A 27,649-nucleotide genomic window follows, 5' to 3' on the forward strand; every position below is an offset into this window, starting at 1 on the left:
AATTTGTTTGTTTTTGTTTTTTTTGGCTGCACGGCATGTGGGATCTTAGTTCCCCAACCAGGGATCAAACCCACACCCCCTTCAGTGGAAGCACAGAGTCTTAACCACTGGACCTCTGGGAAGTCCTGTTAGCTGTTGAATTAATCAGAACCTCAAACCTGCCCTCTCTCTGGACTTGGTCTCTGAGATATTATATGTGTTTATTGTTGAAGCCAAAGCGAGCTGGGGATTTCTATTCCTTGGGTTGAAGACATTGTCACTCATACTGCGTAGAGAGTCAGGCCTGAAGCAGTAGGACACCTCAATGGCCAGTGGCAGAGCTGAAAAGGAGGCCAGAGGGTCGCTGATGGACTCATCTGGATTTGACTGAACACGAGCATCAGAGGGAAGCCAGTGGGGCTGCCTGCTTCAAAAACTTGCCTGTTGGTTTTAAGATTCTGATGTAGTGGCAGTGTAAGTCATCGTCATGTGAGTTTCCTCTTAATCCTTCTTTCCTGTCTGACACCCTCACAGATGCAACATCTGCCTGGACCCAGGGGACTCAGGAATTTGGGGCAGTTAGAGCTGCAGGTGTTCAAAACTGTGTAAGGTAACTCTTCAAAAATCTAATTTTCTGACAAGTCATGGATCTATGTGTTTTGGCGTCTATCTTCCTTGTACAGATACAGACATGTGAGTCTGGGGGCCCAGGAAGGTAGAGCTAGGGTGAGGACGCAGGGTGACAAGTCCTCTTGGAAAGGTAGAGGGGAGAATTCTTCTCTCCATGAAAGGCAGTGTGACCTTGATAGGGACATAATCCCTCTGTGACTCAGTTTCCTCAACTCCAAAATGGAGAATAATATCCCACCCTCACAGGTTGTTTTTAGGCTTGGAGACAATATATGTAAAGTGTCTGCCACATAGTAGATGCTCTGTTCATGGTCACTGTTTTCATTCTTAAGCAAGCCAGAAGGATTCTTGTTATGGCAGGTTGGGGCAGGAAGGGAGACCCTTTTAGATACAGAGGAAGAGAAGAAAGAAAAAAAAAAACCAAAAAAAACTCAGGAGGTCTCATGTCCTCCTGGCTCAATGGGCTTCATTAAGCTTTCATGAAATCAGAGTCGGGGAGACAGGGCGCCAGGGGGCTGATGAGGACTCAGCGGAAGAGAAGCCATCCTCCCCCTCTGCAGCCCCGCCCCTCCTCTAATCACCATGGAGATGGTGCGGCTGCCCAGCGGGATTCCCGCCCACACTGGGCCTGAGGCTGCTGCAAAGGGAGGGGCAGGGGCCGAGCAGACAGAGATCCTTCTGGAAAGCTGGTGTGGAGATGGGGAGTGTGTGCTGGTCACTGCCCCCCTTAACCCCCAAGACACTGAAGGACTTAGGATGGTGTGGGATGCATCTGCGTTTGAATCCCAGCTCTGCTAGCAGCTAGCTGCGTGACTGTGGGAAGAACACTTCCCCTCTCGAACCCTCAGGTTCCACGTCTGTCAAAGGAAGGGGTAAAAAGGAATAAAAACAAAAGCTTGGTGAAGAAAACTGTAGGATGAGGAAGCAATGAAATACCGTGCAGTGCAGGTAGAAGGAGACAGAACCCTACGTACTGTTCATTGAAAAAAGGGAACTTCACAGAACTGACCAGTGTGATTCTGTATTTCTTTGTTGAAAAACACACTCTACTACGCTTACCAAAAGGGGGGGAGAGGGGAGAGAAATACTCTAAAATACACTTCTGCTTGTCCTCTCTGGAATTAGGGATTGCAGGTAATTTTTATTTTTTTGGTTCTTTCTCAAGTTTTGGTCAATGAACATGGATTACTTTTAAAGCCAGAGTGACATTAATAGCTACCATTTGTGGGCTTATCATGCAGGGGTGTTGTGCTAGGTGCTTTACGTGGTTTAAAGCCCTTTATGTCTTCACAAAAACCCAGGGAAGGAGGGTATTCTGTTTATCCCCACTTTACAGAGAGGAAATTGAGGTTCAGAGAGGTTAAGGGGCTTGACCAAGGTCAAACCACCACACAGAGTGGCAGAGTTGAGATTTAAAACCACAGTTAAGATACCAGACTCCAAAATTCAAGCATTTAATTATTACCATTTTTGCCTCTCAGGACAAGAAAATGCTAAAGGTTCTGTTTCCTTAAATGTTTTACTATGGAAAACATCAAGGAAATCAAAAGTAGAAAGACAAATATAATTTTCAGTTATAAAATGAATGAGTTCTGGGGATCTAATGCACAGCATGGTGACTATAGCTAAGAGTACTCTATTGTACACTTGGGATTTGCTAGGAGAGTAAATCTTCAACCTTCTCACTACACACACAGAATGATAACTACGTGAGGTGATGGATGAGTTAACTAGCGTGGTTGTGACAGTCACTTGACAATACACACATTTATCGAATTATCACCTTGTACCCTTTAAATGTACACTAGACCCTTGAACAATGCAGAGGTTGGGGCACTGACCCCCCCCGACAGCAGCTGAAAATCCACGTATAACTTAGAGTCGGCCCTCCATATACACGGTTCCACCATATCCGAGGTTCCACATCTGTGGATTCAACCAACCACGGATGGTGTAGTACTGTAGTTATGTATTTATTGAAGAAAATCCCCACATAAGTGCACCTGCGCAGTTCAAACTTGTGTTGTTCAAGGGCCAACTGTATACAATTTTGTCAACTATACCTCAATAAAGCATTAAAAAAAAAGAAAAGAAAAATATAATGAACACTGATGTACCTACCACCCAGCTTCCAGGAAGTCCTTAGATAAAGGGATTGGGGTGAGGGTTCAGGGAGGGAGAAGGGGTGCTTAGAGAGGAGAATGATGCCCAGAGCCAGAAGTCTCAACCTACACACACCACACACACACCACACATACATACACACACAGCATGCCACACCGCACACACAGACACAGGGCTTCCGGGCTCCGCTGCTGGCTGCCCTGGGGCTGTGGCCCCGACCATGTTGGGGGACCGCAGGCAGGCGGCCGTCCACCCCCTCTCCCGCCCCTGCTCGTGTTCCTTCCTCTTTTCTACATTCCACTGACTTGTGCTTCCCCAGCTGCCTCATTTATAGGTCCCGGGTTCCCCTCCAAGGCCTCGAGGTTTTGGCAGCTCTGCAGGACGAAGACATGGCCAGGGGCCCTGATGACACGTGGAGGTGGGCGACCCTGGTGATGCTGGCCGCCCTGGGCACAGCTGTGACAGCGACCACCAACCCCGGCGTCGTGGCCAGGATCACCCAGAAGGGCCTGGACTACGGTAATTGGATGCCTTCCTTTTCTCCCCTCCAACCTCTGAGGAGCACTGATTGAGCACCTGCTGTGTGCAGCCCTTTAAATCCAGTGTATGGCCTGCTCACAGCTCCTCCAAGGAGGCCCTCTTACCCCTGTGTTAATATGAAGAAGCTGAGGTAAGGTGAGCTGCCCAAGGTCACAGGGCTGGGAAGCGGCAGCGCTGGGGTTGGAGCCCTGGCCTGGAGGACCCCGAGTCCAGTGCTCAGGTCCCTCACGGTCCCCTCCCTCTACGCGATACCCAACTCGGGCTTCTAGGCCTTTCACTTCCTTCCAAGCTGGTTCTCAGCCCTGATTTTTGTCTCAAGGTCCCTGGCTCAGTCTTCAGTGCGGGGAGGCCCTCCCCCAGGGCAGGGGCTTGGCAGCCATATTGTGCACACTAGCCATCTGGGTGACCCAGAGAGGGTCCCCCAGGCCACGCATCCAGGCCCAGACAGAGGAGAGACTGGCATGAAGCAGCCCCCTGACCTGCTCAGATCGGTGCCAGGCACTGTGCTAAAAGGATGTACTGTTACTAGCGACCTTTACAGATGAGCAGACAAACTTGGAGGAGGGACTGGGAAGAGGGCAGCCTGGATCTGAGCTCTGGTCTTGTCAGATGTACCAGGGTGGGGCTGCTCAATGCTGCCTCTCAGTGGCAGAGAGATGAACTGCAGAACAGTGGGGGACAGCCAGTGCCAGAGAAATCAGACCCAGAAGGCAGAACCACAGCCGTGGTGGACCCCTGGGGAATCAGGACAGGACCAAAGGGACCTGGTATCCCACCCCTGAATTCCTACCCCAGCCCAGGCAGGACACCTCTGAATCCCAGGGGTGCAGACGGAAGGTTCCCCATGAGCTAAGAGAAAGGATTATGTCCCTGCTCTATACCCAGAGCTGGGGTGGTCCTGAAGTCTTCCAGAGAGCAGAGGCTTGGGCTCGGCCTTTAAGCCCGGAAGTCTTCATGTTCTGTCACAGCAGCCTCGGTTCTCCCTTCTACTCACACCCCATGTGAGAGTTGTGAAATACAGCAAAGCTGCTCATTCCCCCTCTTTACTTACACTGTTCAGTGGTTCCCTAGTGCCCTCAGTGGATGTCTTGGGCTTGGCATTAGAGACCCTTCAAGACCTGGCCGCTGCAGACCCACAGATCGTGGCCATCCCACATTTTCTTTTCCCTCCGGGCAGTGACAATCTATGCATTGTTTACTTTTGAACCCCCAGAAGGCCTATCCCAAGGCACAGGCTCTGGGACCAGAAGGCCTGGATTCAAACCCTGCCTCCATCACCTGCCAGCTGTGTGGTCACCCTTCTGAGTCTCAGCTTCCTCATCTGTGAACTGGGAGTTGTAACAGGACCTACTACCCAGGATTGTTCAGATTCAGTAACTTAATACGTGTATAGAGCCCAGAACTGTGCCTGGAACAGAGTAAGAGCTTGATAACTGTTATTATTATTATTGCTATTATTATTCTTACTACTTCCTAACTGGCTCCTGGGATCCCTCATCCTACTACTTCTCTTCTCATTTAACGTGTTTGCCTTTTAACTGGTTTTTCGATGCTGTTAACCACGTAATAACTGATGGCAGAATTCCTGACCCTGGAACATTCATTCATTTATTCCTCCAACAGGTATTAAGTTCCAGTCACTGTGGTAAAGATAGAGGACATCCGTGACATCTACCACTGACCTTGGGGGGCTTACATCTAGTAGGGAAGAGAGATAGTAATTTAAAAATCACATGAATAAATGCATAATTACAAACGGTAATGGGAGCTCCAAAAGAGATGCCCACAGCATCATGAGAATGATAACAAGGGGGATCGCTCTCATCTGATGAGTCAGAGAAAGTTCCTAGAGGAAGTGATGACTAGAACGACCAGGTGAAGATGAGAGGAAAGGGTTTCCTAGGCAACAGGAATGGTACATGCAAAGGTCCTGTGGCGAGAGAGTCCGAAAGCCAGAGGGAGAGAGTATCTGTGAGGGCAGAGTACAGAGCAGAAGTTCAATAACACCCGCAGGATGCATGACTGGGTATTTGGAGGGGGTGATATTTTAAACTAGGGGTTGGCAAATGACAGCCTATAGGCCAAATCTGGACCAACACATGTTTTTGCATGGCCCAGGAACTAAGCATGGCTTTTACAGCTGGAAAAAATCAAAAGAAGAATCCTATCTCACACCATGTGAAAATGATATGAAATTCAAATTTCAGTGTCCATCAATAAAGTTTTATTGGAACACAACCATACCTACTCATTGACGTATTGTCTACGGCTGCTTTTGTGCAATAAAAGCAAAGCTGAGTGGTTGTGACAGAGACAGTAAGACCCACGAAGCAGAAAATATTTGCTCTGGGGCCCTTGACAAAAACCTTAGCTTGAGCCCTGCTTTAGATCTTTCCAATCCCAACGTCCCTGCCATGAACTGGCTGCACACCTCTGACCACTGACCCCGCTCTTTCCCCTCAGCCTGCCAGCAGGGAGTGGCTACTCTGCAGAAGGAGTTGGAGAAGATCACAATTCCCACTCTCTCCGGAAGCTTTAAGGTGAAGCACCTTGGGAAAGGGAAGTACAGCTTCTACAGGTAAGGTCTGTCAAGCTCAGTCCTCAGTGTGCAGGCCTGTAGTGTGTTGGGGCCACCAAGACCTAGACTCACAGAGCCACGGGCTCCTAAACTCAGAGACATTAGGATCCCAAAGCTAATGTTTACACCATCTTGGGGGGAGCCAATCCCCCAAGCTGCATGTGGAGGAAACCACACAAACGGTCTTTCAGGCACTCACCATGACTCCTGCGGGGATGTCACGAACCCCCAAACTCTGTGCCAAGCTCACATGTTAATTAGGATTAGGGGTGGGGGTGAGGTTTCAAGGACAGAAAACCTAATCCAAAATGGCCTAAACCAGAAGGTATTGGCTCACAAGTCCCTGGAATTGTCTGGCTTCAGGTTCAGCTTGAGGAAGGCTCAAATGTCACTGGACCCTGTTTCTCTCCTGCCACCTCTCAGCACCGCGTCCCTCGGGAGGGCTAATTCTTGGGTAGGGCCTCCCCGCGAAGCAGCCACCAGCATCTTCGCAGCACTCCCAGCCCTGTGGGAGGAGGGCACCTTCTCCTTACAGCTCAAGCAAAACTCCTAAGATTCACTCTGATTGGTCCGTCTTAGGTTATGTACACACTCCTGGACCAATCACTGTGGTCAGGGGGATAGAAGACACGAATGAGCTTGTGCTGAAGTCTCAAGCTCCACCCCCTGAAGATGGCGGTGAAGTCAACCTTCTTTGGAGCAACAAGGACTAGATGTGGGGAAGGGTTCCTCCAAAGTAAAATGGCAGTTCTGTTATCACAAGAGAGGGTTGCGGGTGCTGGGGAGAAAAATCCATAAATGTCCTCTAAAGAATTTTATGCATTCACTCATTCAACAAATATTTTTGAGTACCTACTATGTGTCTGACTCATCAGGCTACGCTACAATAGTGAAAAAAGGGCAGACACATTCCACCCTTTACAGAACTTGTAGTCGCTGGGATAACATTTGTTATCTTCACTGATAATCACGCACCCTGCAAGACAGAGGTTACTGTGCTCATTTTACAACATGAGGAAACTGAGGTGCAGGATGATCAAGTGATGTGCCCAGAGTCACACAATAGTAAACTGAAGAGCAGGGTTCAAATGCAGATTTGTCTGACTTCAAAGCCTAGTCACAGAGTTCCCCAGGCTGCTCTCATAACTTCTGGGTTCTTTTGGAATAACTGGGGTAAAGGGCCAGGATGGAGGGGAATGAGTCTGTACTGACCATTGACTGAGTCCTTGTGGGGACACTTAGAGACTAACTGATCATTTCTTCTTTGCAGCTTGGTTATTCATGGATTCAAGCTTCCCAATTCCCAGATAAGACCGTTGCCCAATCAAGGCCTTGATCTCTCCATCAAAGATGCCAGTATCAAGATGAGTGGAAAATGGAAGGCACGAAAGAGTTTCATGTGCGTTTCCAAGCTCAGTGTTGTTGAGTGTGTGGGTGAGCTCTTGGTGATATTTGGAGGAGATGAGAGCCAAGGTCTCACGAATGCCCAATTTTTGCCTGGTCCATTACCATTTGCCCCCTCAGAGTTCCTGGGGGAACTTTTCACAGAAGAATTTTCAACATAACCCTTGGTTAATAGCTGAGAATTTTCCCACATCTCAATGCAGGGCATGGGCAAGGCTGAGTTGGTGCATGTGGCTTAGGATGGAAGGCTAAGTGGGACCTTTAGTTTACCCCTTTATCAGTTAGCTATCGCTCTGTAACAAACCATCAGTGACCGAAACTCAGTGACCTAAAACAAGTCATATATCATCACTTACATATCTATGTGTTGGCTGGGGTTCCCTGATGTAGGTTGACCTCAGCTGAGGTAGCCCTGCTATACATGTATCTCCTCCTCCTCCCTGGACCAGTGGGCTACCCAGAGCATATTCTTAGTGATGGTGGAGGTGCAAAAAGGGCAACCAGAAACATGCAGGTCCCCTTAAGGCCTGGGGGGGACTGAACTGGCCCATGGTCACTTCTATTCATATGCCATTGGCCAAAGCAAGTCATGTGGTCAAGTCCAAGGTCAAGAACATGGAAATACACACATATCCCCCCAAGATAGGCAATGGTTAGGGTATGGATGCAGGGAGGGGTGAAAATTGGGGCAGATCATCCAAACTACAGCTCTGAATCTAAATATTGGGCTCTCACTGCAGTGACTCTGTGCAGCAGTGACAGTGGCTCGACTGACCTGTCAGTTTATCAACTTCTCCTCTGTGGTGAATCCAGGGAGAAAACAGACACTTTGGTGAGGAGAGGGGCGTGAGTCTGCCTTCCGTTACAAGGACTGCTGGGTCTGTCCATTCCCCACAACAAGAACTGCTTAATTCTTCACTTGGGCTCTTTCACATCTATCATTTCACTTACTGATCACACACACACACAAAATAATAACAGTACTTCCTCACATTATAGAAGAGTTGACAAACTACATTCACACCCACTGTCTTATCCCAAACTCATTTCATCCCTGAGGGAGGAGTTATTAACCCCATTTAATGAATGAGGGCATTTACTAAAGTCATTGGTCCCCCAAACTCAGCTTTCTAGTGGCAAAGTTGGTGTCCCACTGCTGGTCCAGGGTCTGGGTAAGGAAACTGAAGCTCAGAGAGGTTGAGAAACACTCTCAGTGCCACACAGCACACAGGCAGAGGCTGAGGCAGTGGGTAAGAGCAGGGTTCTGCCAGGCAGACATGGGTTCAAACTTCAGGTTGGAATCCTGGCTCTTTCACTCAGCTGCTGTGTGACCTTGGGCAAGCTGCCTTCCCTCTCTGAACTCCCATCTCCTCACCCAGAGTGGAGATAATAGCAAACCCTGCCTTCCAGCATTGGTGTGAAGTCTGAATGGCAGCGAGAAGAAAATGCTTGCTCCAAGTCTTTTCTTTCTGTTTCCCTTCAGCAAAGTCAGCGGCAAGTTTGACCTGAGTGTGGAGGGCATCTCCATTTTGGCTGCTCTCAAGCTGGGTTATGACCCCACCTCGGGCCACGCCACCGTCGCCTGCTCCAGCTGCAGAAGCCACATCAACAGTGTCCGTGTACGCATCTCGCGCAGCAGCCTGGGGTATGATCTCCTGGGGCTGTAGATGGGAGGAGGGACAGGATTGTCCTAGTTATTCTTTTTTTTTTATAAATTTATTTATTTATTTTTGGCTGCGTTGGGTCTTCGTTGCTGCGCATGGGCTTTCTCTAGTTGCAGCGAGCGGGGGCTACTCAGCTGCGGTGCGCGGGCTTCTCATTGCGGTGGCTTCCCTTGTTGCAGAGCACGGGCTCTAGGCGCACGGGCTTCAGTAGTTGTGGCGCACGGGCTTACTTGCTCCGCGGCATGTGAGATCTTCCCGGACCAGGGCTCAAACCCGTGTCCCCTGTATTGGCAGGTGGATTCTTAACCACTGTGCCAACCAGGGCAGTCCCTGTCCTAATTATTCTTGTATTCAGAAAACACATCCCAAATGCCACTTCTATGCCAGGCCTCAGGTGTAAGGGGACAGGGGTCTACAGATGGAACACACAACATCCCTGCCTTGAAGAGTCACTTGCTCATTCAATATTCATTCAGCAAACTTTACTGAGCACTTATTATGCTCCAGGCTGTGCACTAAACACTTTAAGTGCACCAAGTTATACAATCCTTACCACAAGCCTTCAAGCATTCATCTCTCCATCCATCCAACGAATATCGACTAAGAATCTGCTATGCACCAGGCTTGTGCATTGTACTCAGGAAATAGCAGTGGTCACTAAAAATTTTGGCCTTGCTAACAGCGATTGGAGGCTTACTGCATGCCTGGCACTGTTTCACGCATGTTCCTTGTCTCATTCAATCCACACAATGACTCTGTGCAGTTAGTCAATTATTACCCCATATTCAGAGGAGAAGATCAAGGCACAGAAAGAATAGGATATAACCTGAGTTTTCATACCTAGTGAGTATTGAGAAAGGATTGGGATTCAGCCCAGGACTTGCTGGCCCCAGAGTCTTAGCTACACAGTCCCCGCTCTTTTGAAGCTTCCAGCCTGTGGGGAAGACAAACATTAATCAAATCATTGCATTAATGAATGGCTCCCAAAGAATTACAAAAGGCTATAAGAACTGAGAAAAAGAGGTACAAAGTGCGATGAACACATAGAACTGGAGGATCCGACCTAGTCTGGGGGCTGGCCATTTCATTTTCTTTGATGAAATAACATTTCAGTTGAGATGAAAAGAATAAGTAGGAGTTAATTAACTTGGGGACAATGGGTGTTTTAAGCAGAGCGAACAGCATGTGCAAAGGCCCTATGGTGAGAGGAAGCACAGGACACAGGAGGATACGGCAAAGCAGTGTGGCTGGAGTACAGAGAGAGGGAGTGGTGAGGAATGAGGCTGAGATGGGATGGGGGTCCAGCCGTGCACCTATTGAAGAAATAACCTCAGAAACAGGTCACTGCACACAGGGGAAGAAGTGTCTGATGGGGGTGTACAGAGTTGGAGCCCAGGGATGAGGGAGTTTAGGTTTATTTGGAAAAGGGAGGAAGGCTTCCCAGATGAGGCAGCCTTCGGAATGCATCCCAGGGACACCTGGGAAGCCTCATGCATGTCCCCACGTGTCAATCTCCAGGTGGCTGATCCAACTCTTCCACAAAAAAATCGAGTCTTCGCTCCGTAACAGCATGAACCGCAAGGTATGAGGGGCTCAAGAGTCTCACCTCCTGTCAGAGCGGGTGGGGCCTTCTGTGTCCACATACCTCACGCATTGCTGGACACTTCTGCTCTCACCCAGACCTCTTTTTTTAATATATATCTTTATTGGAGTATAATTGCTTTACAGTGTTGTGTTAGTTTCTGCTGTACAACAAAGTGAATCAGCTGTATGTATACATATATCCCCATATCCCCTCCCTCTTGAGCCTCCCTTCCAGCCTCCCTATCCCACCCCTCTAGGTCATCACAAAGCACCGAGCTGATCTCCCTGTGCTATGAAGTAGCTTCCCACCAGCCATTCATTTTACATTTGGTAGTGTATATATGTCACTGCTACTCTCGCACTTCGTCAGAGCTTCCCCTTCGCCCCCTGTGTCCTCAAGTCCGTTCTCTACGTCTGCGTCTTTATTCCTGCCCTGCAACTAGGTTCATCAGCACCATTTTTTTAGATTCCACATATGTGTGTTATTTGTTTTTCTCCTTCTGACTTACTTCACTCTGTATGACAGACTCTAGGTCCATCCACCTCACTACAAATAACTCAATTTCGTTCCTTTTTATGGCTGAGTTCCCTTGTATATATGTGCCACATCTTTATCCATTCATCTGTCGATGGACATTTAGGTTGCTTCTATGTCCTGGCTATTGTAAATAGTGCTGCAATGAACAGTGTGGTACATTTATCTTTTTGAATTATGGTTTTCTCAGGGTATATGCCCAGTAGTGGGATTGCTAGGTCGTATGGTAATTATATTTTTAGTTTTTTAAGGAACCTCCATACTGTTCTCCATAATGGCTGTATCAATTTACATTTCTACCAGCAGTGCAGGAGGGTTCCTTTTCTCCACACCCTCTCCAGCATTTGTTGTTTCTAGATTTTTTGATGATGGCCATTCTGATCGGTGTGAGGTGATACCTCATTGTGGTTTTGATTTGCATTTCTCTAATGATTAGTGATGTTAAGCATCTTTTCATGTGTTCGTTGGCAATCTGTATGTCTACTTTGGAGAAATGTCTATTTAGGTCTTCCACCCATTTTTGGATTGGGTTGTTTGTTTTTTTGATACTGAGCTACATGAGCTGCTTGTATATATTGGAGATTAATCCTTTGTCAGTTGCTTCATTTGCAAATATTTTCTCCCATTCTGAGGGCTGTCTTTTCATCTTGTTTATGGTTTCCTTTGCTGTGCAAAAGCTTTTAAGTTTCCTTAGGTCCCACTTGTTTCTTTTTTATTTTATTTCCATTACTCTAGGAGGTGGGTCAAAAAGGATCTTTCTGTGATTTATGTCATAGAGTGTCCTGCCTGTGTTTTCCTCTAAAAGTTTTATAGTGTCTGGCCTTACATTTAGTCTTTAAACCATTTTGAGTTTATTTTTGTGTATGGTGTTAGGAAGTGTTCTAATTTCATTCTTTTACATGTAGCTGTCCAGTATTCCCAGCACCACTTATTGAAGAGGCTGTCTTTTCTCTATCGTATATTCTTGCCTCCTTCGTCAAAGATAAGGTGACCATATGTGCTTGGGTTTATCTCTGCTCTCACCCAGACCTCTTCAGCAGTCCCCCACAGCCCTTGGAAAGCACATGTCCAGCTCTAAAAATCAGTCATGTCAATTTTCCTGGGGATCCAGTGAGAAACTAAGAAAGGGTCATGTGATACACCCACAGCAAACTCCCCCGTGCTTGGACCACCTCTGCTCTTCTCTTCCCCCATCATTCTTCCCTGCAGAGAAACTACCGTTCTCTCGCACTGAGCGCCTCTTCTCATAGCCCTCCAGCCTCCTTCCCCATCCCCCCCACCGAACCCCCTTGGTGGTGATACCCACCCAGAAAACGTGCAGCTGATGAAGCTGCTAGACTAGAGTGTGGTCAAACTATGTCCTGAGGCTGGAGGGGGGAACTGGTACGAAAGACAGACACGGACCAGAGCTTCCCAACCCTACCTTCACCCTAACCCCCTCCCCACACAAGCCAACCTCTTCAGCTGAGAAAAGGGGCCACTCCTTGGGCTAGTTTTCCATTAATAAACTATCAGTCTCCAGGAAACCCCTGAGCCTGTCTCCCAAGACAAGTGAGCTTGAGTTTTCTCAAAGGGCAATGGGGAGCCATTGAAGGTTTTAGGCAAAGGGGTGGCCTGGCAAGATCTGTGCTTTAGAACAATTTCTCTGGCTGCCGTGAGAATGGCTGGAGGGACCAAGAGCAGGGGCAGGAGTCTCGGGGACACTGAGGAGGCTTGTGCAGCCTTCCAGGTGGGAGACCTTGGTCTCCCAGTGAAAGGCACTGACAACATGGGTAGGGAGACATCGATCAAATGAGATCATCTATCTGAAGGCACTCTGTCAAAAGTTAAAAAAAAAAAAATCCATGCCTGGTGGTCAAAATGCATAACAGAGGAGATTATAAAACAGGTTTTAGAGTCAGAGTCTCTGGGTTTTGATTGTGGCTCCAGGGCTTAGCTGTGTGATGTTGAGAAAATCACTTGACTTTTCCAAACCTCAGTTTCACCATCTGTAAAATGGGGACATTGATACCTTCTTCACCAAGCCGTTGTAAGGATTACTAAAATAGTGAAGGCTCCCCACCAGCCTGGCTCAACCATAACTCTACCGTCTTTGTAATTAAGTAATAGTATGCGGGGAGTGTTAGCATGTATTTAACATAAAGGACTATTAAAACAGATTATTTCTTGTTAACGCCTTAAGAGTGATCCCTTGAGAGCAGCCAAGCGGAACAATAATAACTCTGAGACACAGATAGAGGAAGTGATAGTGCTGGGCTTCAAACCCAGGCCGCCCCACCTCAGAGGTGAAGCTCTTAATCAGTCCAAGATATTGTTTAGAAGAGAGTATGGGCCTGAATGGATGGATGGATGGATGGATGGATGGATGGATGAATGAATGAATAAATGAAGTATCAGGGTGTCCATGATGTTAGGAAGGCCTGGAAATGGCGAGGAGTGAGTTTGGGAGTCTACTCCCCAGTAATACAGAGAGAAGAGTGGGGGTCTGAGGGAAGGAAGGGTCTATATAGGCTGTGGATGGGGGTGGGGGCGGAGGAGGGTGGCAGCAGACAGGCAGGCGCCAGGCTGCCGTGTGATTTGCTGTGATTTGGAGCCCCCTGGTGGCCCTAATTAGTAAGTGGCATTGGAGGGCAGTAGCGGAGGGCAGGCAGCCCAGGTGTCCAGCTGGCCCCTCGCTGCCAGATGTGCTGCCCGCTCTCACCTTTGGGCCACTTGGAGCAGAAGCACGGGTTTCTCCGAGAGTGACATTCTTAGTCTCCTTGGGACAACCAGAGTTTTATGTGATAGAAACACACTCCAGGAAAACCAAAATTTCTCCCTCCTTCCTTCCTCTCCTTCCTCCCTCCCACCCCCCAGATAAAATAACTTGATTGACAGTGGGGAAGGCAGGAGGGAAGTGTGGAGGTGCCCTATCTGCCCTCTGGGCAGATGGGGGACCAGCACTGCGGAGGAGTGGGAACCTGACAGGTTTGGTTGAGATGTGCTGGCCTTGGGGGCCTGTGGGACATCCAGGGACTTGGTCCAGGAGGCAGCTGGACCCTCAGGCTGGAGCTCAGGGGAGATGTCTGGCTGCAAACCAAGGTCTGGGTGCTGGCCGCAGGTTGGGAACATGGAGCGGGGCACCCAAGCAGGGTGCCCCCACGCCCCCAGGCATGGCTGAGACAAAGATTCAGGTGCGAGTGGTTTACTGGGCGGGGATCCCGGGCGAGGGGTGGGGAAGGGAGCTGGGGACAGGAACATTATTGAATGAGCTACTGCTCTGGACAGCTAGGGCCCAGTCCTGCAGGACTTCGGGGCACACATCTCAGAACTGTCCCAAAGGGGTGGGGAAAGCTGGGTATTTATCCACCAGCTCTCACCCCTCTTTCTGGCTGCTGTCACTCCTTGGCACTTGGGAGCGAGGTCCAGGTATTAAAGTCCTCAGGCAGGGAGAGTTGCTGGGTGTGTAGGGAGCTGTCACACCAAGCCCAGGGGACCCCCGCGGTGGACCAACAATGTCCCACAGGGGCCATGGGCATGTATGGCAGGCTCCAGAGGGGCTCGTGGGTGGAAGGAGCGGGGAGCCCCAGGAGATCAACATCTTCACGAGGGAAGAGGAGCTCACAGGGTGTCCGAGGAAGAGGAAGTAGAGGGCCAGGTGGAGAGCAGGGAGGGTCCTCAGTCAGAGGGAGTGGCACACCATGCCAGGGGCCGCCCAACAGTCAAGAAAGGCAAGGAGAGACTCCGTTGGATGAATGAGGTCATTCAGGACGTGGGGAGAGCAACATCGTGAAGGCAGGGCTTATCTGACCACCACCACCTACTGCACCACCTACCCCATCAGCCCCAATGGGTCAAATTAAGGAAGCCTGTGATTTTAATCCTCTATTCCAGCTATTGCTTCAAAACAAATAGCCCCAAATACAGTGTCATCCAGCAACAACCATTTGATAATATTCACAGATTCTGTGGATCAGGAAATCAACAGGCACAGTGGGACCCGCGTAGCTTGTCTCTGCTCCATGATGTCTATGGCTCATCTGGGAAAACTCCAAAGCTTGGGGCTAGAGTCGTCCAGCGGGATCTCCTCTCATGTCCGTGGTGCCTGGGCTGGGAAGACGTGATGCTCGGCTCAGCCGGGGCTGTTGACTGGAGCATCTACCCGTGTCCCCTCCATGGGGCTGGGGCTTTGCACAGTTCATCAATGGGTTCCAGAGGGAGCATCTCAAGAGACCAAAGTGGAAGCTGCACAGCCTTTTATGACCTCACCTGGGAAGTTACACAATGTCACTTCCACTGTGTTCTATTGGTTAGAAGCAAGTAGCCACCCCACCCGCCCAGACTGTAGGGGAGAGTTCACAGACTCCACCTCTCAATGGGTGTGACAGGGTCACATTCCAAAAGAGCAAATGGAATGGAAAATATAACCCACAGCGCTCCATTTTACAGATGAGAAAATAAGGGTGTCTTTTCTCATAGAAATGGAGTAACTTCCTCAGTGACAAAATCAGCATGTGATCCAGGGCTTCTCAGACCAGTGCTTGTTCCCCTATGAGTTATGGGAGGGGGACGGCTGGGAAGTCTTCTCTGGCCACACAAGGCAAAGATGAGGGTGCCCACCCAGGCTTGAGCAGAGGGCCTGCCCCTTGCTCCTAGAAGCACACACAGGGGAAGGCTGACATCTGACCACCTCCTGTTCGTTTTTTCACCACCTCATTCCACAAAGGGTCTGAGTGCAAACAAAAACAAACAAACAAACAAAATCTCACATTAAAAAATAGAAAACATAAATACCCATCAGGAAAGCTCCATGCCAGAGTAGGAAATAAAATGCAGACATGCCAGTCATACAGTCATATAAAGTTACATGTTGAACTCTGAGCTTCCTGGTGGCCAAAGAGAAAAGGGAAACTTGAGTAGTTACATGATTTTCAAGGAAACATTCAAGAAGAGCGAAACATGTCCGGATAATTATTCTCAGAGGACGTTTTCCACTATAGGAAAGCTTTGCTGATCAGTTCTTTTGTTCTCCCCAGATCTGCGAGGTAGTGACCAGTGCCGTATCCTCCAAGCTGCAACCCTATTTCCAGACACTGCCAGGTAAGGAGGCTGGGGTAGAAGGGGGAGGGGGTGAGGGACACAGGGAGAGTGTGATGGAGCCAGCAATTTTCCTAGGCAGGCCTGGGCTTGGGTGGGAATGGGTAGCACGATTATTTTCAAATGGCAATTGGCATCAGACCCCCTATTGGGCCAGGTCCTTGTGGCAGGTCCAGAAGTTTAATGGAAAAGCAGCTCTGCAGGGGCCAAACAACAAATACCTGCAGCTCTCTGGAGCCAGAGATACATAGCTGGCCTGAGATCTGAGGCTGATCGCTTCCCCTCTCAGGGCCTCAGTTCCCATATCTTTAAAATGGGGACAATCTTCTCTTTCCCCAAATGCTTGGTAAACGGTGAAGGGCTGCAGTAGGTGGGGGAGGACCTGTATGGCCAAGTGCTCACCATGTGTCATGTACCCAGCAGAACGGTTTCCTCTCGGCCTCCTAACACCCCACTGACATCACTGTTTTGTCCCAATTTTACCACCAGGAAACGGAGGCTCAGAAAGGAGCCGAGACTTACCTGAGGTCAAGAGGCAGTAAGATGCAGAAACAGGATCGCAAGCCTGTGCCCCAAACTGCTGCCTGGGCTGCCTCCCTGTGGAGCCTGGTTTGGCTGGCACATGGCATATGTCCATACATTTCAGATACATTTCAGATACATTCCCTTCCCCAGGCATCGCCTCAGCCCCTCCAGGCGCAGGGCCCCTCCTGGGCGTGTTCAATGCAGTTGCAGTGTCCAAGGTTTGGCCTCACCAGGCAGGAAAAAGATTTTGGCTTGAGTCCCAGCCTTGTCACTCACCAGCTTTGCCATCTTAGACTAGTTAACTTTTTTTTTTTAATTTTTTTTTATTTATTATTTATTTATCATGTTTATTTTTGGCTGTGTTGGGTCTTCGTTTCTGTGTGAGGGCTTTCTCCAGTTGCGGCGAGCGGGGGCCACTCTTCATTGTGGTGCGCAGGCCTCTCACTATCGCGGCCTCTCTTGTTGCAGAGCAGAGGCTCCAGACGCGCAGGCTCAGTAGTTGTGGCTCACGGGCCCAGTTGCTCCGCGGCATGTGGGATCTTCCCAGACCAGGGCTCGAACCCGTGTCCCCTGCATTGGCAGGCAGATTCTCAACCACTGTGCCACCAGGGAAGCCCTAGCTACCTTTTCTGAGACTCGGTTTATTCCCCTCTAACATGGGAAGGAAGGGCTAAAGGAGGAACCAATATTTATTTAATCCTCATTGATTACTGCTGGAAAACAGAGAAACCGTTCAGACCTGAAGCCAGTCTGGGCTCAGCCTGGGATGTTATCACTGCTAATAATGATCCCTTCTGGCTTTTGAGTTCCTACCATGTACAGGGCATCGTCAAGGTCACTAGTAGTACCCCATTTTACAAATGAAAAAATGTGGCTCAGAGAAATGAAAGGACTTGTCCTAGGTCACATAGATTTCAATTCAAGCCCAGGTCTTTCTGCTCCTTGACTCTGTGTTTTAGCCACGTCTCTGGGCTGTTGGAAGAAGGGAGAGAGATGATATCTGTGAATGTGGGGTGTGGGCTCATTTTCTTTTAAGGAGAGCTCAGGGAGGGCTTCCTGGAGGAGGTAGGAATGGAATTAGCACTGCAGGTCTTGATTCAACTTTAGGGGATGCTGCCCCTGCATCCCAGGCCCCAAAGATGCTGCCGTGGGGAGCCAGTTCATGGTCCATCTTCTTTCCCCCTAGTGACAACCAAAATAGACAACGTGGCTGGGATCGATTACTCTCTGGTTGCACCTCCAAAAGCCACAGCTGATAGCCTGGATGGGCTGTTGAAGGTAAGACTTACACCAAGAATCATACACCCTCACACCTTTGCCTCAGACCACCTCCTCCCACCCCCCAGACTCCCCATCATCCCTGGAGACAGATCTTATGACTCCACCCCTTTCCTATCCATCCTCACTGCTCTCCCCAGTCCACTCTCCTCATCTTCTCCCGGTTCCAGTCACACTGGCCTTCCAGCTATTCCTGAAATGCACTACGACTGCTCCCTCCCCAGGGCCTTTGCACTTGCTGCTCCTTCTAAACAGGAGGCTCTGGCCCAGATATCCACAGAGGCTCTCCCTTTCCGCCTTCAAGTCTTTGCTCAAATATCCTCTCCCTAAAGAGGTCCTCCCAGACCACTGTTGCTAAGATAGCGCCCTCCTCTTCCCCTATATCCTGCTTTATTTTTCTCAGCAGCACTTAGTACACACGGTCGCAAGATTGTCTCCCTCAATGTGATGAAAGAAAAGGGGCTGTGATTGCTTTGTTCTTATTTTTTTAAAAATTAATTTATTTATTTATTTTTGGCTGTGTTGGGTCTTCGTTGCTGCACACGGGCTTTCTCTAGCTGCGGCGAGCGGGGGCTACTCTTCATTGCGGTGCGCAGGCTTCTCTTTGCGGTGGCTTCTCTTGTTGCAGAACACGGGCTCTAGGCACGCGGGCTTCAGTAGTTGTGGCATGCGGGCTCAGGAGTTGTGGCTCGTGGGCTCTAGAGCGCAGGATCAGTAGTTGTGGCACACGGGCTTAATTGCTCCGCGGCATGTGGGATCTTCCCGGGCCAGGGCTCGAACCTGTGTCTCCTGCATTGGCAGGCGGATTCTTAACCACTGTGCCACCAGGGAAGCCCGCTTTGTTCTTTACTGTATGTGTAGCACCTAAAACTATGCTTGGCATATAATAGGTGCTCAGTAAATATGTATTGGATGGATGGAAGGATAGATGGAGTTAGTTTCATTTCATGCCACTTTCCCCCTCACTCCCCACCCTCCAACCAAACTCACTGGCCTTGCACTTCCTCAACATATCCAGCTAGTTCCCACCTCAGGGCCTTCGTCCTGTGCATCCCCTCTGCCTGGACTCCCCTCCCTCCCATGCCCTCCTCTACCCCACTGGCTTCTTCTTATCTTCCAGTGGATGTGGGCTGGGTTGTCACTCCCCAAGCAGCCTTCTTGGACCTCCTCAGCTGGAATAAGTCCCACTCCCTGAATCCCCTCTGGATGTACCTCAGTCCCTCCACAATCGGTGATTGGCTTGTTTGTTTACTATTTACTTGTTTGTTCTAAAGCACATTTGATGTCAAAAAGAAAATATAGAAACCACAAAGGAGCAGAGAAATAAATAGGCGGGAAGGAAGGGAGGAAGGAAGGGAAGAAGGAAAGAGAGATTACCCTAATATTACAACTCAGAGACATGCACTGTTGACACACAAGTTACAGTTTTCCAACCCTCCAATCCTTGTCTCTGCTGAGACACAGGAAATTACACACACACACACACACACACACACACACAGACACATGTAACAGAGGCAGAAACAAATACGCATAAAAACCACATATATAGACATAGAAGTACGTACACGCACATGCATGTATACAAGTCATATTTTACATTCTGTTTTACAACTTTTAAAACCAGAACAGTATAATGTGAACATCTATCAATGAAATGTCCTCCCGTAGCCCTTTTACTGGCTCTTGGGTCTCTCAGTGGACAGCTTGTGGTAAGGTACGTGGACAGTGCCCCCTCCTGGGGCATCTGTGCTCTCTCCATTTTTCCCACAAGTTTAACCAGAGCTGCCTCGAATATCCTTATAGCTGGATCTCTGCCCATCTTTGACTATTTCCTAGAAGTGAAATTGCTGGACCAAATAGTATAGTTTTTAAAAATCTAAGTGATACGATGGAATAAAAGATTAAAACAATTCCTATTTATCCCTAGCGAATGAGAATGTCCTGTTTATTGCCCCCTATCCCCACTTGGGGCTCCTGCCCAGAGGTAATGGCTGTCAGCCGTGGAGGGTCTTAGCCCTCCAGTCTCCTGGTCCTAAGCATTCACATATACATATGTGAAAGCCCATCGAGTTTTGCTGAGAATCTGTTCGCACGTATGAATACACACTGTTCTTCACTTGCTTTTCTCACCTAATGATGTATATTAGAGCTGGTTCCTGTTTGGTACATAGGTCCACCTGTTTTTTTTATTTTTGTATTTTATGTTTTCTTTTTTTGTCTTTTTTTTACACCTGATATTTTTAAGAGTTGCATATGGTATTTATTCTATTGTATGGGTGTCACAGTCATTAATTGTAAATGATGAAATGATCCAAAAGTACAGAGAATATTGCACATTCTCACATACCCACCACCCAGATTTCAGACATGTTACACATTTTGTCATACTCACCTCTGATTTTTTTGAAATGAAACATTGTAGAAATAAATAGCTGAGGCCCCCCTTGGGGACTCTCTACCCTCCAGGGAATCACACGGATGACGTCCCTGTGTGTCCTTCTTGCCTGTGTGTGTCAATAATTCTTATATAGTATGTTTTATAGGCCTTTAAATTTTCCATAAATGGTATTCTAACATATGTATCCATCTACAATTTGCTTTTTTATAACTCAACATTCTTATTTTTTTAACTAAATAAGTGATCTGTTTTTGCAATGTGTTGCCAAATTGCTCTTCAGAAACATAAACATATAATCCCCAGCAGCATGTGAATACTTTCACCAAAAACTGGGTCGTATGAGCTTAAAATACACACACACTTAAAACAGTTTACCTCTCTCTTGAAATTTTTGCTAATTTGATAGATGGAAACAAACAAACAGAACCTCCTTGTTCTCTTAGGAGAATTTCTGCGCTTCTTTGCAAGGTTGAGGCAGAGCCAACGGCGTGGTTGGGAGTGTGCTTGCCGGACCCTGGCTGCCCAGGTTCAGTTCCTGACTCTGCCACTACCCTTCTGAGTGACCTTGGGCAAGTCACTTCACCTCCCTGAGCCTCAGTGTCCCCTCCTGTAAAATGAGTATAATCTCACCTACCTCACAGGGTTGGTGGGAAAAGCACTTAGAAAGTAGCCCCAGGAGAGATGCTATTGTTAGTTTCTGGCCATGGCTTTCTCCTTTGTGAAAACGTGATTGGTATCCTTAGCTCGTTTTTTCTTGAAATGGAGACATCGAATTGTAATTCCTGAAGGATGCCCAGGCTCACTCTGCCGCCTCCACCCCCAGGGGGAGTTTTTCAGGCTGGCCCACCGCAGGCCCCCTCCCTTTGCCCCGCCGGCGCTGACCCTTCCCACCGACCACAACCGCATGGTGTACCTGGGCATCTCCGAATATCTTTTCAACACGGCCGGGCTCGTGTATCAAGAGGCTGGAGTCCTGAATCTGACCCTCAGCAACGACATGGTAAGGCCAGGTGGAGGTAGATGTGTGAAGAGCTCTGGGCTCAGAGTGCAGTAGACGGTCTGGATCTGAGTCTTGGTTCACAGTTGGGGAGATCAAGGTCTGGACTCTAGAGTCAACCAGACCTGAGTTCAAATCCCGGCTCCCCTCTTTTCCAGCTGGTGACCTTAGGTGGTTATTCAGCCTCTCAGAGCCTCGGTTTCCTCTATTTCCTCCGAAGGGTGTAATGAGGGTTAAATGAGATATGAATGCTGGTGCAGCCCCAGCACAGGTTTATCAGCATGGAGGAAGTCCTCTGAATACTAACAGTAACAGCCAACGTTGACTGAGTACTTGCCAGGTGTTGGTCTGTAATCCAGCCTTATCATCATATCACCGTTATCGTCATCATCCTCATTGTATATTTGTGGCTGAGTCCTGCTCTGGGCCTCAGTTTACCCATCTGTAAAATGAGGAAATGACCATCTTCTCCAGAGTCTAGGGGCAACCTGATCCCACCCTGGTCACCACCCACACTGGGTTCCTCCTACGCTGCTCCCTGAAGGGATGCCAGATCCTCCCTCTCTGTAGAGGCACCAAAGGGACGTTGACCCCCACATGTCCCCCCTGTGGAAATAAAGAAAGACCACCCGAATGAGAACTCTTCAGGGCAAGGGAGTCAACCTCTATCAATTGCGTTTGGCAGAGACTCAAAGGCAGACAGGGGGCAGGAAAGCTTTATAGTGAAAAAAAGGGAGGGCTTCAGGTAGGCTCTTATGGAGGTTGTCGGTGCAGGGAAGCTGGAGGTGGGCTAACGGAAGCCGGGCATCCTATGTGATTGGTTTGAGGAGCATATTTGACTTTTTCAATACAAAAAATAGGGAAGCTGGTGGTCATTGATCATGCCCTGACCATTCTGGGTCGACATTCTATTGTCATATGTGGTCTGGCCATGGTCTGTTTGTATATTCAGCCTCTCACCCCTCATATGGAATTTGCCCCCGAATCTATGACATAATCTTCCAAGATCCTTTTCTCTTCTTCTCTCGCTACAGCTTCCAAAGAAATCCAAGTTCTTCCTGACGACAAAATTCTTTGGAACCCTCCTACCCCAGGTAAGAAAGGATCTGCTCCCCTTTAGGCAGGCCTGGGGGAGCTGAGGAGGACAGGCCTCTGCTGAGTGGCCTGCCGAGAGCGCCCCTCTCCAGATCCAGAGGCAACCCAGCCCGAGAGTATGGAAATAGCTTTGTGCAGCCCATCCCCAGTACAGAGAAAGGCTCCAAGCACCCACGTGACCAGGTGTGAGGGTAGATGCTGAGGGTTCATCCATTCAGCAAATATTCATTGAGGGCCCACCACATTTCTGCGGCCCTGTGCTGGGCATCCAGCAAAACAGACCATATCCCTGCCTTCCTGGAGCTCCAGTCCAGTGGAGAGAGAACATTATTGTCAGACACCCAAAACAATAAAAAAGAAAATGCAGACTGTGATAAGTGAAGCCAGCACTTATTGGCTGAACTTGATGAGGTCACTTCAGACAAAGCAGCGGAGGAAGGCCTCTCAGTCTGCTTGGGCTGCCATAAGGAAATGCCACAGACCAGCTGGCTTAAACAACAGAAATTTATTTCTCACAGTTTTGGAGGCCAAGAAGTCCAAGATCAAGGTGCCAGCAGATTCAGTTTTTGGTGAGGGCTCTCTTGCTGGCTTGTAGATCGCTGCCTTCTTGCTGTGTCCTCAGATGGCCTTTCCTCTGAGCACATGGAGAAAGAGCAAGAAAGCTCTGGTGTCTCTTCTTATTAGAACAGTAATCCTGTTGGACCAGGCCCCAGTCTGATAACCTCATTTAACCTTAATTACTTCCTTAGGGCCCCATCTCCAAATACAGCCACACTGGGGGTTAGGGCTTCAGTATATGAATTTGCAGGGGGCGGTGGGGGGGCCGGGGAGACACAAACTTTCCGTCCATAATGGCCTCTTCGGTGGTGGCACTTCCAGAAATTTCTATACAGGAGGTACTGGTGTAGAGGAGTGACTGGTAGGGAGCCAGGGGAATTGTCTTGAAGCTTCATTTGCATAACAATAGCATTCTTTTTACTCAGGCTGTGAGTTTACCTGGGGGAGGATTGGAGGCTAGCTGAGATGGGGGTGTTGCCAAAGCTCTCCTCTGTTCCCCCTTGAAGCCACCACTGCTCTCTAGACTTGAAGGAAGGAAAAGAGTGAAGCTAGGGAAGAATACAGGACAAGCATTCAGGGAGAGGGAACAGAGAGTGAAAGGGTTTCAGATGGGAAGAGAGCAGGTCATATTTGAGGAAGAGAAGTCCCTTGTGGCTGGAGTTAAAGGGCAAGAGGTAGAAGCATGGGGCGTGAGGTTGGCAGGGTACCAAGTGCTGAATTATGCAGTCTTTACGATTTATTCCGAAAGCAATGGGAAGACATTGGTGGTGTTTATGCAGGACCAGGACAAGATTGGATTTAGAAACATTTTAATAAAATTGCCCCTTTTTTTGGTTGTCCCCGATGGGGGCTGCAGGTGGCTAAGATGTTCCCTGACATGAAGATGCAGCTCCTCATCTGGGCCCCCTCCCCACCGAACGTCGCCGTGTGCCCCACTGGCCTTGACCTCACTTTTTCCCTGGATACCCAGGCCGTTGCTGTCCTCCCAGACTCCTCCTTGGCCCCCCTCTTCCTGCTTGAGATGGTAAGCTGCTCCTGGGTGAGAGCAGATGGGGAGCCCTGGACAGGGCCAAGAGCATGGCCCTCAGAGTCAGAGGGACCAGTGTGAGTCCTGCCCAGACTCAAACCTGGACTGTGTGTTTCCAGGGCCTGAGACTGGAGCCACTGTCCTACTGCTTCTGACTTCTACCGGCATTCATTCATTCCGTTGTTCGTTCCGTCGTTGGCTTGAAATATGCGTACTATTTCCAATTCATTCACTTGTATCTTTGGTCATTCAATTATGTATTTGTGGATTTGTTCATTCATTTATTCATTCAATTATTCATTTGACTGCTATCTTGAAATATACTATATCTTTTCTGGTTCATACATACATTCATCTATTCCATTATTCATTTACTTATACCTTTGTTCAATTGATCATTCATTTGTATATTTGTTTGTTCATTCATTCCTTTATCATTTATTCATCCATGCATATCTTTATTCTGTCCTTTGTGAGTTTAATCCTTCACTTATTCAAGTATTTATTCCATGACCGACTCGTGCATTCATTCATTTGATCACTCTGTCACACCGCAAACATTTGGTGGCACCCACTCTGGCAACTGAAGGTGAGGGCCAGATTGTCCCCACCAGGAGGTACTCAGGTCTGCCCAGTCTCAGGCTGAGGCCCATTTTCCCCACTTTGCAGATTCAGTGGGTTCTGAGGGGGTTGCCCAAGGCCACACAGACAGTAGGCAGGAAAGCTGAGGTTGGGAGTCTTGGTTTCCTGACTCAGTAAACATTCGTTGTATGAATGAATGAATGAATGTCTGTGAGAATAGGACTGGCCTGGACTCCAGCCCCACAGCCTGTCTCCCACAGTCCATGGGAGTGGCCTGGGAACGCTGAAATGGTCTCAGAAGCAGGGGGAGAAAATGGTAATTGGTTGACAGGCCAGGACTCATCAACAAGCACAAAGTTTGCAAAAGGAAGAGTCCTCTCCTCCGTGGGTCCCTCAGGTCTGACCCAACAATGAGGGCTCCGCTGCCAAGCCTTTGTGAAGCTTACCTTCTGGTCTTGGAGGCTTCGCAGAGTCCCCAGCCCCTGGGTCAGGGGCCTTCACTTCCTGGATTGTTTATTTGCAGAACATGAACATTTCTGTGGATATTCGTGCCAGGTCCAACAGACTTGTTGGAGAGCTCAAGCTGGACAAGTAAGTGGGCCTGTGGGCACGCGAGGAGGGGGCTGCCCATCTGTTTTTGGTGCCCGTGGGCTAGCAATGACCTTACAGTGTGCCAAGCTTTCCTGTTCATCCATCCCATTTAAGTCTCAAACAGCGCATGGTGGGCACGATATCCGCATTTTGCAGGCAGTGAAACTGATGCTCAGAGATGAAGTGACCTGAGACCACACATTATAGGGTGACCGACCATCTCGGTTTGTCTGCAGTGTCCCAGTTTTAGCACTGAAAGCCCTGCAGCCCAGGTCACCCCCCGCCCCATCCTAGGCCCACTCATGGCTGGGCAGTGCCAGCTGATGAACGTGCTCCAGCCCCCAGCCACTCCACGTCCCTGGCCTTCCTTGGCACTTGGAGAACACTTCAACTTCTTCACACCCTTCCTTGGGACTTCGTCAGCCATCTCCTGCTGGGATACCCTGGAATCCGTGCCTGGGTTGGAATCCCAGCAGAGGAGGTTGTGGTTAGGGTGTGGGCTCTGAGTTTGAGCCTGTTGCCTTGGAAACGCAGCTCACCTTTGGCAAGCACTGAACTCTCCAAACTTCAGCCAGTTTCCCTGGCTGGTAAAATAAACCCAATAACTATTCTTTGCCAACAGCATCATTTTGAGGGTGAAATGAGGTATTAATATGTGTTGCAGTGCTTAGAACACTTCGAGGGATACAATAAGCACTCAGTAAGCAAGAGGAAAAGAGAAAGACAGAGGGGCGCACAGAAAAAGAAAAAAAAAAAAAACCAGAAATGAGGGAGAGTCAGAAAGAGACAGAGAGACAGAGAGAGACAAAGGGAGGGAGGGAGAGACACAGAGAAAGAGAGAGTGAGAGCAAGACAGACAGACAGATGGAGAGACACATTAACAGGAGAGACAGAGAGACACAAAAGGAGGAAAGAGGAGAGAGAGACAAGGAGATACACAGAGATCAGGAGTGAGGGAGACGCAGAGAGTCGATGCGGTGACCCCCGCATTCCAACCTGGCGTCTACATCTTCATCACTTTCACACTGTTTAAACTGAGTCTTGACCCGCATTCCTCCCCATTTCTGCCTTCTCTCTGGCACAGAGCTGTCCTTCTTAACCTTGAGTTTGGCTCCTGAGGTTTACGTGCTACTTAATTCTCCTGGCATCATTTTGACAAGTGTTACTGCTTTAGAAACATGTGGATTTAATTTTCCTGGAAACACCCATGGGCCTCTCAAGTAGAGGAGCCGGGGAAAATAGAGCTGGGTGATGGCTGAACACAGACTTTCTAAAATATGCAGGGATGGGGGTGGTGAGAGTCCATAGGGCAAGAGTTTTCAAAATTTGTAGAGTATTGGAGACAACAAAAGCTTTGGCATCAGGGAGACCTGTTTGAAATTCTACTTGGCTGATTGCTAGCTGTATGACCTTGGGCAGATTGCTTGACTTTTCTGAGTGTCAAGGACCTCATCTGTAAAATGGGAGTGTGATGGCCCTTGGCTCTTGGGTATTACAGGAATTCAATGGGATAAAGCAACCAACATAGTGAATGATAGGGGTTCAATAAATAGCCATTTATTTACCTATCTCCTAGATCATTGTTAAGATGCCATAAAGTCTGTAAATATGGGATTATTTATTGGCTCAAATAATTGAAAAGTCCAAGTGTTTCAGGCAAGGGTGGATCCAAGTGCTCAAATGATATCCTTACAACTCTGACTCTCTTGATCTCTTGGCTTTACTATCCCTTATTCTGGCTTCATTTCCCAGCAGGCTGTCACCAAGTGACGGCAAAAATTGTTACCAGCATCTCCCTAATTTTGCTGGAGAAAAGAGAATACCTCACTTCCAATATTTCCAGCAGAAGTCCTGGGACCAGCTCTCATTGGACCAGCATGGGCTAGAGGTCAATCCTTGAAACAATCACCATGGCAGGGGAGATAGACTCTGCCCTTTGGCCAGCCCACCCCAGAACCCAGCATTAATAATGTAGGGAATGGGTGACCGTCCAAAAGGAAAAATCAGGGCGCTGTCACCATAGAAAGGGGGAATGGATACAGGATGGGAAAACCAGACAGCATCCACCAGAGTGGGCCCCTTCTCCCCAGCAACTGAACTCTAATATGAGTCAGGCTAATGGTGGTCTCAACTTCCCCCTCCTCTTCTCACAGGCTGCTCCTGAAACTGAAGCACTCAGACATTGACCACTTCCCGGTGAGTCTGAGGCCATTGGGGCTCCTTCCTTCCTCTGATCTTGAGACAACTGTCCTGAGGGCACCTGGGCTCATAGCATCATTTCAACAGACCACTGGTTCATTTGCATATAATTTGCCTGTGAAGTAATGATGCGGGGAGCTTTGTGGGCACAGAGACCTGAGCTGGAATTGCTGCTCCAAGCTTACTAACTGTGGGCCTTGGGCAAGTCACTCCCCCTCTGTGAACTTTATATCTTCCCCACAAATCAGGGATAATCCTTTCCACCTGAGTTAGTGTGGTGAG

At 48.7% G+C, this 27,649-nt stretch overlaps 1 protein-coding gene across 1 annotated transcript in view; it reads left to right on the forward strand.

The window, feature by feature from the left end:
• The first annotated feature begins 563 nt into the window (after positions 1 to 563).
• Positions 564 to 27,649, forward strand: part of BPI (bactericidal permeability increasing protein) — a 32,718-nt gene continuing 5,632 nt past the window's right edge. Inside the window, exons 1-13 of the mRNA XM_057529415.1 lie at positions 564 to 584; positions 3,053 to 3,252; positions 5,737 to 5,851; positions 7,122 to 7,250; positions 8,739 to 8,900; positions 10,438 to 10,501; positions 16,054 to 16,117; positions 17,826 to 17,917; positions 21,142 to 21,318; positions 22,350 to 22,409; positions 23,825 to 23,992; positions 25,101 to 25,168; positions 27,322 to 27,364. Coding sequence (XP_057385398.1) covers positions 3,123 to 3,252; positions 5,737 to 5,851; positions 7,122 to 7,250; positions 8,739 to 8,900; positions 10,438 to 10,501; positions 16,054 to 16,117; positions 17,826 to 17,917; positions 21,142 to 21,318; positions 22,350 to 22,409; positions 23,825 to 23,992; positions 25,101 to 25,168; positions 27,322 to 27,364 — 1,272 coding nt within the window. The 5' untranslated portion in view covers positions 564 to 584; positions 3,053 to 3,122. The remainder of the gene's footprint in view (positions 585 to 3,052; positions 3,253 to 5,736; positions 5,852 to 7,121; positions 7,251 to 8,738; positions 8,901 to 10,437; positions 10,502 to 16,053; positions 16,118 to 17,825; positions 17,918 to 21,141; positions 21,319 to 22,349; positions 22,410 to 23,824; positions 23,993 to 25,100; positions 25,169 to 27,321; positions 27,365 to 27,649) is intronic.

The sequence above is a fragment of the Balaenoptera acutorostrata genome, chromosome 15, assembly GCF_949987535.1.
Source record: "Balaenoptera acutorostrata chromosome 15, mBalAcu1.1, whole genome shotgun sequence".
In the NCBI taxonomy this organism is placed as follows: Eukaryota; Metazoa; Chordata; class Mammalia; order Artiodactyla; family Balaenopteridae; genus Balaenoptera; species Balaenoptera acutorostrata.